The sequence below is a fragment of the Oryctolagus cuniculus genome, chromosome 2 (genome assembly GCF_051225735.1).
Source record: "Oryctolagus cuniculus isolate XC-2025 breed Fujian yellow rabbit chromosome 2, ASM5122573v1, whole genome shotgun sequence".
Classification (NCBI taxonomy): Eukaryota; Metazoa; Chordata; class Mammalia; order Lagomorpha; family Leporidae; genus Oryctolagus; species Oryctolagus cuniculus.
Window position 1 is genome coordinate 202983662 of NC_142868.1, and position 12597 is coordinate 202996258.

The 12597-nt window shown below is 49.6% G+C and overlaps 1 protein-coding gene across 4 annotated transcripts in view; it reads right to left on the reverse strand.

Annotated features, from left to right (window-relative positions):
• The window catches only part of TRAPPC12 (trafficking protein particle complex subunit 12), an 84471-nt gene that overhangs the window by 61311 nt on the left and 10563 nt on the right, over positions 1-12597 (reverse strand). For all 4 annotated transcript variants that reach the window (XM_008274555.5, XM_008274553.5, XM_089327866.1 and 1 more), the window contains exon 3: positions 7140-7256. In XM_008274555.5, coding sequence (XP_008272777.4) covers positions 7140-7256 — 117 coding nt within the window. The remainder of the gene's footprint in view (positions 1-7139; positions 7257-12597) is intronic.

The following is a 12597-nucleotide window of genomic DNA, read 5'->3' on the forward strand; positions in this document are numbered from 1 at the left end:
AGAAATCTGCTTATGGATAGTTATATATTTTTGAAACAAATAAGAAATATTACACAGTAACGACTCTGATCTCATTTTATATCCACTATGTATAGTTGTTCCCCACTAATAAAACATTTAAATGTGTAATAAAATTATTTGTAAGGACTCCACAAAAATGAAGTGCTCCATAAATGATTAAGAATAGTAAAATCTATCACATAAAAGCCCACAGCTCTTGCTATGATTTCATATACTAAGATGTGTTTCCCGTATCTCAAACTATATCACTACTATTAAAAATGAAGCAAAAACTTCCCATCTTAATTATTCATTTTTAAAAAAATAAATGTAAATCTTTTTAAAAGTAGCTTATTTAGGCCGGCGCCATAGCTCACTAGGCTAATCCTCCGCCTGTGGTGCCGGCACCCTGGGTTCTAGTCCCAGTTGGGGCGCCGGATTCTGTCCCAGTTACTCCTCGTCTAGTCCAGCTCTCTGCTGTGGCCCGGGAGTGCAGTGGAGGATGGCCCAAGTGCTTGGGCCCTGTACCCGCATGGGAGACCAAAAGGAAGCACCTGGCTCCTGGCTTCGGATCAGCGCAGTGGCCATTTGCGGGGTGAACCAACGGAAGGAAGACCTTTCTCTCTCTCTCTCTCTGTACTCTGCCTGTCAAAAAAAAAAGTAGCTTCTTTGCTGACTGAAAGTAGAGAGCCGAAATGCTTACGCCATTACAATTTCTCCCAAGATACTTTTCCCACTGGGGACTGAGTACGAAAGCCGTGTTTAGAATACTGCCCCTTAGACCAAGCAATATTCTGACGAGTATGGACTGGTGTGAACGACACGCGCACACACATCTGAACAAGCACGCGTCAGACAGCGAACAGCAGGCAGCCCTTGCACCTGCACTTCCGCAAGGCGGAAGGACCTGCTTGAGGATGCCGGGCTTGGGAAAAGGGTGGGGACCAGCCTCAGGCACGGCAATATGGATTAGGGCACAGGGACCACGTGCAGGGTGGGGACCAGCCTCAGGCACGGCAATATGGATTAGGGCACAGGGACCACGTGCAGGGCCTCTGAGCTCTGACCTGGATTCAGGGTCTCACCTGGTCTCAGGGTCAGATGTGCCTTCAGAAGAAACCACAAGCAGAAGATGCTCTGCCTGGCCTCAAAGTTAAATACTTTTCATTTAAAGGCTGACAGACACAAAGAAATCTCCCATCTGATGGTTCTTTCTACAAATGCCTGCAATGGGCAGGGCTGGGCCAGGCCAGCCGGAAGCTGGGAACGCCATCGGTGTCTCCCACGCGGCTGGCAGGGGCCCAAGCACTGAGCCGTCACTGCTAGTTCTCTGGGTGACACTACCAGAAGGTGGAATGGACAGCAGAGACAGAACGCAACCCCAGGCCCTCTGATGTGTGATGCCAGTATCTCCAGTGTGGCTTCACTGCTGGGCCAGCATAAAGCAAAAAGGAAAAAAATTAAAGTGAAGGAAAAGGAGAGGAATGAACGAAGCAAAGTCATGTTCTCAATTATACTTGGGTGAAGCCAAGACCCAGCCAGGGACATGATGCCCCCAGGGCCTGTGTCTAGGGGCTGTCCAAGGCAGAAAAGTGACAGTGGGAATGGATTCATGCGCAGAAAATCCACAGCAGGTGTCCAGTGAGCTCTTTAAGGCTGGATTTTGCTGCTAAAAACAACTTGGTTTTTCAAGGCTTTCCTGCAAGAGTCACTTTCTCTCACAGGGAGAGAGACAGATATATACACACAGATATTTTCTATCCGCTGGATCACTCCTCAGATGGCTGCAATGTCCAAGGCTAGACCAAGCTAAAGCTATGAGCCAGGAGCTTCATCCAGGTCTCCCAAGTGGATGGCAGGGGCCCAACCACTTGGGCCACCTTCTGCTGCTTTTCCTAGGGCATTCGTGGGGAGCTGGATTGGAAGTGGAACAGCCACTCCATGAGCCGGCACCCACATGGGATGCCAGCATCACAGCTGGAGGCTTTACCTGTGACGCCACGATGCCAGCCTCAATAAGTCTTTAATGGCCTCAAGTATTTTCAGCATATGGAAAAAGAAAAACCTAACCATTGTATACACTTATTCAAACTAGGAGTAACCAAGGAAGGTAAAAAGGTATCCTGCAGGACAGGTCAATGACCACCAACGTGGATGGTTTCTGTGTGAGTTTTAAACTCACCATTACAGAATAAAGTCATAGGTCAAACAGAGCCATTCCTCATGAAAACCCATCACAGGTGTTTCCTCAGGACCACAGGAAGGGAGTGACAGTTTGCTCATTAGTTTCACACAGGCCACGGAGACGATCACCTTTGAAATCTATAACTTCACTAGCAAATTACAAAACATACTGATTCTAAAAATTAGTAGTCGCCCCACCCTTTGAAAACAGAATAGCTCCACACCTTTCTGTCCCAGAGCTTCCCAGTCAGAGGAGTAACTGCAGAATCACTTCAAGAGAAACCCAACGAAGCATTTCAGGGATGATTACTGACACGCTCACCTCTGTGTGTGGAAGTCAGTGAACCACGAGGTGAGAGGCTCCTCTGCCCCTCCACGAGGACACGTAGTGCTGTGTGAGCACCCAGGCGCTTCCTGATCACACGCTCCCAGGAGCACGCGGCCCCCTGGCTAAGACCCCCTGCGTGTGGTGGGCGCTCCTTCCTTGGGTGAGGAAATAGACTTTTGGTCACAGGAGAGGGGCAGAGGAGGAAGGACATTATGAGGGACGCTGGTGGCACAGTTTGGTTTCTCAGACTCCCCTCCAAAGGCCCCTCCATCTCTTCAAGGGCCAACAGCTGGCAACTTGGCTCTGAGGGGTTCATGCTGGGACCTCAGACTTGTACCAGTGGGAGACGCAAGACCCAGAGGCTGGCGGTGAGGCTGGGGTACCGGCAGCTACCCTGGGACAGGGAGAGGAGAGAGAGGGAGACTGAGTCTCACTGCCATGGACAATGCAGGTGACCATGCTCTGCTGAGCCTGAGACGCTGAGGAAGAATCTCCCTGAGAACAATGGAGTCGCGAGTCCGACTTCCAGACCTGGGCACACTCCGCGGACAGCAGCCTCTGGCAGCCGCCTCTACCGCCAGGGCTGGGAAACACAGGTGTTTGCTTACTCTGTGTTAATTTCACGGATCCACAGATTGGATGAAACCCACTTGGAGTTTTAACATCCATCCCAGCAGCTATGCAAACCACTGTCATGGCAGACCCTATACCTGAAGATAGCCCAGTCCCAGAAACTGCACGGCAAAGTGCCAAGTCCCACAGTACAGAGATGCCATGCTCAGAAACACCAGTCCCTGCTGTGTGGACCGCCGGAGGCTGCTCACGGGGTGGGGACATGTCCCTCCAGTGCGGAAGGCTGTAATCTGCAGAGTGGAATTTTGGACAGAATTAGTTTTCCAAGTATTTTTCTTCATGGTGGCTTCTTCTATATGTAAAGATAATTAAGTATAATGCTTGGTTGACACATAGGAACCGTCCATTTCTTTAATACAAAATGTCTGCAGAAATCTGGAGTGAGACTTCCGTACACAAAACAGACGCAGCTGAAATGCTGTGCACGACACCAGCCCGGTCACCTGCCGTCCCTCCCTGGGACCTGGCGTGTGTGGGAACGGTCTGGAACGTGCACTCAGACTTCCGCTTCTGCAGAACCTGCCTTCCCTGGCACGGCAGAGGGAGGGCCCGGCTTTCTCTAGACGGGTCTGTTACTCGCGGCCCCTGCGTGCTCCCTGCTGCCAAGGACTTCTCTGCTAACCACCCCCACTCAATTCCTTTCTCTGCGCTCCTTCATTTCTCTACCATCTAACTACTTCTTTCTCAGCTGAGTGGTTTCCTGCCTTATCTGCTCTCTTGTTCATTTCTCTCAAGAAGGCTGTGGAGCTACTGTGTGTCTGTTTCAGACCCTGGACATTCGCCGGTGGTCTACATGACGCTTCCCGCCAGCTTATTACCGATTTCTAATTTCCCTAACCGAGCTCTGACTGCACCCCGAGTTACCCTAGTTAGCCACTGACAGTGACACAATGCATCTTGTAGTTCCCAGGATAATATCCAACAACCTTCAGCGCTTTCTCAAAACAGGCTCTTGGGAAGACCCCAAAAAAGGTTTTCCAGGCAAAAGATCAGCGATCAAAGGAAGATAATAAGCACGACTGAAGAGTAAGAATACAAGAGACTCAGCTTTGAGTGGAACGGGGAGGGTTTCGATTTCCTTTCCTTCTTACTCCAGAGACCTGCTGACAACAGAGCTGGGGACAGCTACAGGGGCAGGACACATGGACTCCAGCAGGGGGTGGTGGAGTCCCCGCCAGAGTAGCACAGTGGGGTCAGCCTCTGGCCTGTCAGGCAGGGAGATCCCACCGCTCACACACCACAGGCAGCCCACGCTCTCCCGCCACAGGCAGCCCACGCTCTCCCGCCACAGACAGCCCACACACCACAAGCAGCCCACGCTCCCCCGCCACAGGCAGCCCACACACCACAGGCAGCCCACGCTCCCCCGCCACAGGCAGCCCACACACCACAGGCAGCCCACGCTCTCCCGCCACAGGCAGCCCACGCTCTCCCTGCCACAGGCAGCCCACGCTCCCCCGCCACAGACAGCCCACACACCACAGGCAGCCCACGCTCCCCCTGCCACAGGCAGCCCACACACCACAGGCAGCCCACGCTCCCCCGCCACAGGCAGCCCACGCTCCCCCTGCCACAGACAGCCCACGCTCCCCCTGCCACAGACAGCCCACACACCACTACAGACAGCCATGCTCTCCCCGCCACAGACAGCCCACGCTTCGCCTCCACAAGCAGCCCACTCCTGGCCCAGACCCATCCTGACCGGAAGGCTTCTCAGGGAGGACAGAAGTCACCAAACCAAACAGAATGCTACAGACAACCCAGCTCACACGCACGGGCGGCGAGGAAACCTGTTCTTGCTGTGCAAACTGCTGCTGTCACAGATAAAGAAAGGATCCCCTTCTGGAGTTTGGCTCAGGACTTTGCTGCCACAGGAGGGGGGGCTCCATCCCGCTTTCCGAGGCTGACTTAAAAGTGGAGGTGGGTAAGACAGGCAGAACCAGGATTATTTCAGTCTGAGTTTTACTAGAAAGTCTGCAACGAGGTGACTGACCATGTATCACAGTCAGAACACAGAACACGGCCACCTCTAACTCAGGACTGAACCACACGTGTCCCAAAATAAACTTTAAAAATTTTCATCCTCATCAGTTTTCAGTTCACAGGCTAATCTTCATTTATGATTTAAATGGGGTACAAAGTTAAAGCCGCAATAAAGTTCTAAACCTTTAATTATTATATCCTTACGATGGGTGAGATATGAAGCTTAGTATAGAAGATTAGTCACAACAGAGAAACGAGATGTGAAAGAGGTAAGAAATTCCTCTCTTTCTCTCTCTCTCTAAGGATGCTGGCACTGCAGGCGGCGGCTTAACCCATTGTGCCACAACAGCAGCCTCTCTTCTTCTTCTTTTTCTTCTTCTTCTTCTTTTTTTTTTTTTTTATTTGACAGGTAGAATTACAGACAGTAAGAGAGAGAGAGACAGAGAGAAAGGTCTTCCTTCCGTTGGTTCACTCCCCAAATGGCCGCTATGGCCAGTGCTGTACCAATCTGAAGCCAGGAGCCAGGTGCTTCTTCCTGGTTTCCTATGTGGGTGCAGGGGCCCAAGCACTTGGGCCATCCTCCACTGCCTTCACGGGCCACAGCAGAGAGCTGGACTGGAAGAGGAGCAGCTGGGACTGGAACCCGGTGCCCACATGGGATGCCAGCGCCACAGGCAGAGGATTAACCAAGTGAGCCACGGCACCAACCCCTCTCTTCTTTTTTTTGAGAGGCACACAGACACATTCCACACACATACAGAGATCTCAAACCTACTAGTTCATTTCTCAAATCCCTGCAAAAACCAGGGCTAGACCAGGATGAAGCTGGGAACCAGGACCTCAATCTGGGTCTCCCACATGGGCAGGAACCCAACTACCTGAGCTATCACCTGCTGCCACCCAGGGTGTGTGCTAGCAGGAAGCTGGAATCTAGGCAGAACCTTGAACCAAGGCATCGGATATGGGACGCAGGTGTCCCGAACAGCATTTTAACGGCTCAGCCAATTACCCAGCCCTTTATTATCTCTTCAGAAGATGAGAACACTAGTGTGATCCTTCAGGTGGCTCCTCCGAGCCCAGTGTGAGTGCAGGTACACTGGATCTGCAGGGAGAGTGTCAGGCAGCTGGGGGACTCTGCTTCCACAGTCAAGCACCACATTTTCCAACACCTTCAGTGATATGTTCCCACCGACCGTGCACAGCCCAGGAGCGGTTCTGCTAAAGCCTCCATGTCTCCACCTGGACAACTTAAAGGAGTGATGCTAGGACGTATGAGTGAGGCTGAACTGGCAAAATGAAGCAGACGTTGGGATGTGCCTATCGTTTGAGAGTACCTACCAGACGGCCAGCTTACGGATTCCTAAGTGAAAAGTAGACGGTGGACTTCTGCTATGTTTTCCTTAAAAATCTAGAAAAGCAGCCCTTACAGATTATGAATTCATTGGAAATAAATCTATATGCACAGCACTAGTGATCCAGCATCATCGAATTTAAAATATTCATTTGTAGAATCCATGGCAAAGTTTTAAAATGTTAAGAAATCCACCCATTCAGTAATAGTCCTTTTACATCAAATGGAGGAAATGTAATATATTAAAAAATGAACACAAAGTCCTTTACTTGTATTTATTATGTCTGATCCAAATATGAGAGTATTTTTAAAAGTCTTTAGCAAATGGGATAGAAACATTGTTTATTGTGGTACAAAGATTTTTTCTGAAATTCATGCATTTTTTTTGGGTAATACATATTTTCCATGAACTTCTGAAGACTACCTGTATTTGCTGCTTCAAGTAACCTGATCCTAGTCTTTCACTCACTGGACTTAAAACTGTCAGCGTATTAGTACAATGCTTCTTGCGGCACAGAACTAGCGTCTAATTCAATAAAATTTTATTTATGTGTAAGAACTAAGAACAATATATTCAAAATAATTACCTTCTTGAAAAAATTTACCAAGGAGGGTAGACTTATCAAACAAGAACTCTGAAAATCACACACTGCTACTTACAATTAGCTGCTTCAGTCCCACAAAAGACTGCTCCACAGAGCTGGCGTTTAGGACTTGTCTCTTTGCGGCAGCTTTTTCACCCAGGAAGCGAAGCATCAAGTCTTTAACTGCATCTCCCTGGAAGGAATATAAAAAACTGTCAAGACAGTAGAATGCTAATTAAACTCAGCTAACTGGAACCCACACTAACCAAAGTGTCTTTCACTCCACTGGCCTGTAGAGGTAAAAGCAGTGGTTGTGTATAGTAAAACTTCAATTAACCAAAAGCTCAATTACCAGCATTTTAGTGACATGAGTATTTTTAGAATTGTTCCTTGTTACGAACAGGAAATGGAAGGTCATTACCATTTATTCTGGGCTTACAACAGGTGGCAAAACCAAGTCAGAAGAGGGTCTGAAGGGATGGGCTTGGGGAGGCCCCAGGAGAGGTGATACCGCTAGGGACCAGGGACTTACGGTCACTGGAGAGCACGCTAGTGGCTGGGCTCCATTTGGGCGGGCAGCCTGACCACATTCCCAAACCGGCCCAGGCCACCAGGAGAGCCCTCTGTGCCTCCTTCTTCCCAGCTAAGCCCCCAGTCACACAAGACTCCTTTGTAGCCTTGTCCAGCCAGGCCCCAGGCTTGCAGGGGTTGGGGGCACCTGATGCTGCAGGCCAGAGGAGGGGTCACATCGGCCCCTGGGCTGCAGCACCTCTTGCCTGACCTGACGCCTCTGATTGCACCCACCTTAGGTGGGACTAAACAACACTAGGGTGGCAGCTGAGGCTTGCTACTGACTTCACAGCCAGGCACAGAAGGGCAGAGGATGAGATGCTTTTGCGTGGCCAGGATAGAAGAGATGGCCTCAAGTGACCCGAGAGACGCCTCTCGGCTGTGAGACACAGGATGTGCCTGAGACACAGGGGAGGCATGCCTTTCCTTTTTTTTTTTTTTTGTAATTAATTAATTTGAAAGGCACAGTGACAGAGAGGAGGAGAGATAGAGATTTTCCATCCACTGGTTCACCACCCAAATAACTGCTAGGAGCCACACTGGTCTCCCACATGGGCAGCAGGAGCCCAAGTACCTGGGCCAACATTCACTGCTTCCCAGGCACCTAGGCAGGAAGATGGATCAGAAGCGGAGCAGCCAGGACTTGAACTGGCACTCTGATGTGGGATGTTGGCACTGCAAGGAGCAGCTTAACCCGCTGCCAGCGCCAGCCCCCAGGAAAGCACTTCTGAGCTGGACATTCTCGAGTCAACGACACACGGAGACATGTGAAGGCTGCCTTGGTGACTATCCGACGGACAAGGGGGAGCCCAGGGTTGGGGCCTGCTGGCTGAAAACAGTGGCTACGAGAGGTCAGCGTGAAGGGCACGCACTGGGCTCTGAGCTGCCGCTGCAGCTGGCCCAGAGAGCAGCTGTGGCAAGGACGCTGCTCTGGACTGCTCTCCTCGCAGAGCGGAGGTGCTGCCACCTTGGGGAGCGCTGCGGGCAGAGGCAGCAGCTCAGATCCCAGCAATGCCTGAGACGGGTGAGCCCAGAGTGGCCCAACCTCCCCTGACCCAGCGCATCCTCAGCACTGCTGACAGGGACGCAGCAGAGTCCAGAGGTCTCCCAAGCGAGCTGAAGAGAGAAACCAGAAGTAGGTCACCTCAGCAGGGGCAGGGAAAGCCACGTCCTCAGCATCTCGCAGGCAGCCTGCCCTGCAGTCACAGGGGACTGCAGAGGGGCAGGAGAGAACTGCAAATGCTCCTGCACAACCTCAGACCTGGAGGCTCCCTTCCCACTGCCCGCCCACTTGCTGGGAAACAAAGGGCACCGAGCAGTTCTGCTCAGCATTTGAATTTTCTGCTGTCTTTCAAATGGTGACACTTAAAACAAAGCTGCCCCCAGACCATGTGAGCAAGAGACATGGAGAGGCTGCCGAAGTGTCTGCTTCTTCCGCTCCGCTGCCTTCTACTGAGAGGCCTGCCAGCCCGCAGCGGGAGGGAGGCTGTGGCTGGGATCAGTGTGTTTCTGCCCCTGGCTGCTAAGCCTGGTGCTCACAGAGGCCAAGCCACACATCTCCCTCTACTGCAGCAAAGATCTAGAAGCAGCAATTTTATAATTTCTGCTTTCCGAGAGAGGGTGTAATACTTCAAATACCAGAGTCACAAAGCAGCTAAAACTGATCTAGCAGTGATAATTAAAGAGCAAATAAAAACAGTTCTGACATATGGCTCCTTAAAGCTTTGCAAAAACGCAACTCCTATTAGACAAAGCATATTATCTGAGCCAGAGGAGCCGCAAGCCAGGCAAGGCGCAAAAATCCAATCTTAATGCTGGGGAGGGAGGACCAGTGCAACTCCTCCAACCTTGCAACATTCCCAATTAATCACACCGCATTGCAAAAATGTCTTTTGTTCTTAAAATTCTCCGAGTTAACAACTTAGTTACTACAGGAGGCTCCTGAGATATAAGTTTATGCACGACTAACAAATATCTCACCTAGGAAAGTCCAATGATGGGACCAAGTTTCTTAAGACAAACCCAGGGGCCAGCACTGTGGCACAGTGGGCTAAGCCTCCACCTGCAGTACTGGCATCCCATACGGCACCCGTTCTAGTCCAGGTTGCTCCTTTTTTGATCCAGCTCTCTGCTATGGCATGGAAAAGCAGCAGAAGATGGCCCAAGTGGTTGGGCCTATGTACCGCGTGGGAGACTGGGAAGAAGCTCTAGGCTCCTGGCTTCCAATGGGCTGCCATCGCAGCCATTTGGGGAGTTAACCAGCAGATGGAAGACCTTTGTCTCTGTCTCTCCCTCTCTCTGTAACTCTACCTCTCAAATAAATATAATCTTACTTTTTTTTTTTTTAAAGACAAACCCAACTAGTTGTGCCGTGAAACTGCAGGAAGTTATACACAGTGAGTTGAAGGGATTGTGTACTGCATGCACCCCTGGGTTACTGGAGTGAGGGAGAGCTACAGCTCCACCTGGGATGGCATCCCATGAGAGCCCAATGGACACCTTACTGTCAACAAAACATGGCACGAGGGCCCACTGTAGCCATGACATGGGTAAGGGACATGGAGGAGACACTATGTGGAGCCAGGGACTCACTTCCCACCTGGCAGTGGCAACATCAGCCGTCCTGCTGGTCAGCATGCTTACAGAAAAGCAGGTGGCCAATTCTCACAGCTCGCAGGTGACCATAGGCCTGCTACCCCAGGGAGAAGTCTTAGAACTCTCTTCTGGATTTCAATGGCCAAAGACAAAACAGAACCAGAGCAGGTGACTCACAGGATCACATGGTCACAGGGCAGTGTCACAGAGCCGTCTGCCAGGCTCCAATGGAGTCACACGGCTGTTCATTCTGGGAATGTCCTAGTCTCTGGCTCTTGTGTTTGCTTTCTCCCTAGTGATGTGACACCACCTTAACAAAGAGCAAAAAGCCAAACTCGAGGATTTGAAGAAACTGAGACCATTATGCACCACAGATAGGCATGTGAAATGTAACAGTCACTTTGGAAAACTATCTGGCGATTCCTGGAAATGTTAAACGCCAGCCATTCCACACCTAGCTACACATCCAAGAGAACTGAAAACATTTGTCCATGCAAAAACGTGTACGTGAGTGTTTACAGTAGCACTGCTCATAATAATCAAAAGGTATAAACAACCTAATGTTCATCAACTGAGGAATGGACAGAATGTGGACCACCCATGCAATGGAATGTTATTTGGCCATAAAAAGCAATGAATACTGGCAGACGCTACAACACTGATGTTTTCCTGAAAATGTAAGGCTAACTGCAAAGCAGCCAGCCATGAAACAACATGGCCTGCATGACAGGAAGTAGATTAGTGGCTGTCTGGGGCTGGGGTACAGGTGTGGAGTGACTGCTTATGAGTTGAGGACTTCTTTTTGGGGTGAAGAAATGTTCTAGAAATTGATTGTGCTAATAGCTGCATAACCGTCTAATAAAAAATTACCAAATTATACGCTTTAAATGTGTGAACTGTAATGCATATAAATTATATCTCAATAAAACTGAAAAAGCAGAACCTAAATCCCTTCTCTTTGAGGCCCAAAACAAATTTCAATTTAATGGAATGGTTCACATGTAAGTCAGCTTGAGGACTGTTACAATGCAACTTAAGCTAAGTCTTCAGATCCCTCATTCACCTGCATGCTTCAGATGAACCAAGTGCTCTTTATGTGGGGCGTTTGGGGAGGGAAGTGAGGTCCTTCCTGAGAGAGGTGAACAAAGGCAGCAGCATTAACTTTTGCTGTCGCCCTCTGCAAGGGAGCTGGGAGTGGATTTACTGTCCTAATGTGAACAACTGGAACAACAGGCAAAATAAGTCAACTGTGATCTGAGAGAAGGGAAAAACAAGTGGAGATTTGGAAGCCAATTGTACAGCGAGAATTCCAGGCACAGGGAAATGAACTTGGTGAGGGAAGGAGAGGAAGCAGGATTTTGAAAAGGTTGAGCCGGCTGGAATTTTCAGGCCACAGAACCAGAAAGAAGGGAGCTACACAGAGAAAGGGCCCCCTACGTCTGCGTGAGAGCCCCTTGATCCCACTGCTGAGCACAGCCACACACGTACAGGACAGAGCTGTGGAGGACGGTACATGACTAACAGCTTACACAGGGCTGAAGGACATCAGGTTTGGGCCAGCTTTGGGGAGGGCTCTTACTGAATACCTGGGGCATTTGTACAGACCTCACAAAGATCACCCCAAGAATAAAAGCTACTCTGACTTCACTCTAAAAAGCTTTAAAACAATCTAAAAAAATCAAGTAGAATCTGCAAACAACATACCTGCCAGCCAGAAGAAAGTAGAAGTCTTTTTTAAGAAAGAAGACAGGATCCAGACACTCAACAACATGAAATCCACAATGTGTACCATCTAGTAGAAATTTTCTAGACATGTGAAAAACAAAGCCCATGTGACCCACAGCTAAGAGAAAAATTAGACATTCTGAAGATGATGGAATTTCAGAGAACTTTAAGACAGTTCTTACAGATATTCCCAAAAATCTAAAGTCACACTAGAACTTGAGGGACTGGCACTGTGGTGGGTTACACTGCTATCTGAGACACCGGCATCCCACAGGAGCATCAGTTCAAGTCCTGGCTGCTCCACTTCCGATCCAGCTCCCTGCTAACGTGCCTGGGAAAGCAGCAGAAGATGGCCCAGGTGCTTGGGCCCCTGCCATCCACCTGGGAGCCTTGGATGGAATTCCAGGCTCCTGGATTCAGCCCACCAAAAGCCATGTTGCAGTCATGTAGGGGTGAACCAGTGGGTGGAAGATCTCTCACTCAGTCCCCCTCTCTGTCACTCTTTCAAATAAATAGATAAATCTTATTAAAAAAAAAAAAGCCTCAAATATGAGGAAGAAAGAACCAAATGATAATTCTGGAGAGAAAAAATATGGAAAAGCCACTGAAAAGGATAAACAGCAAAATAAAAAGTACAGAAAAAA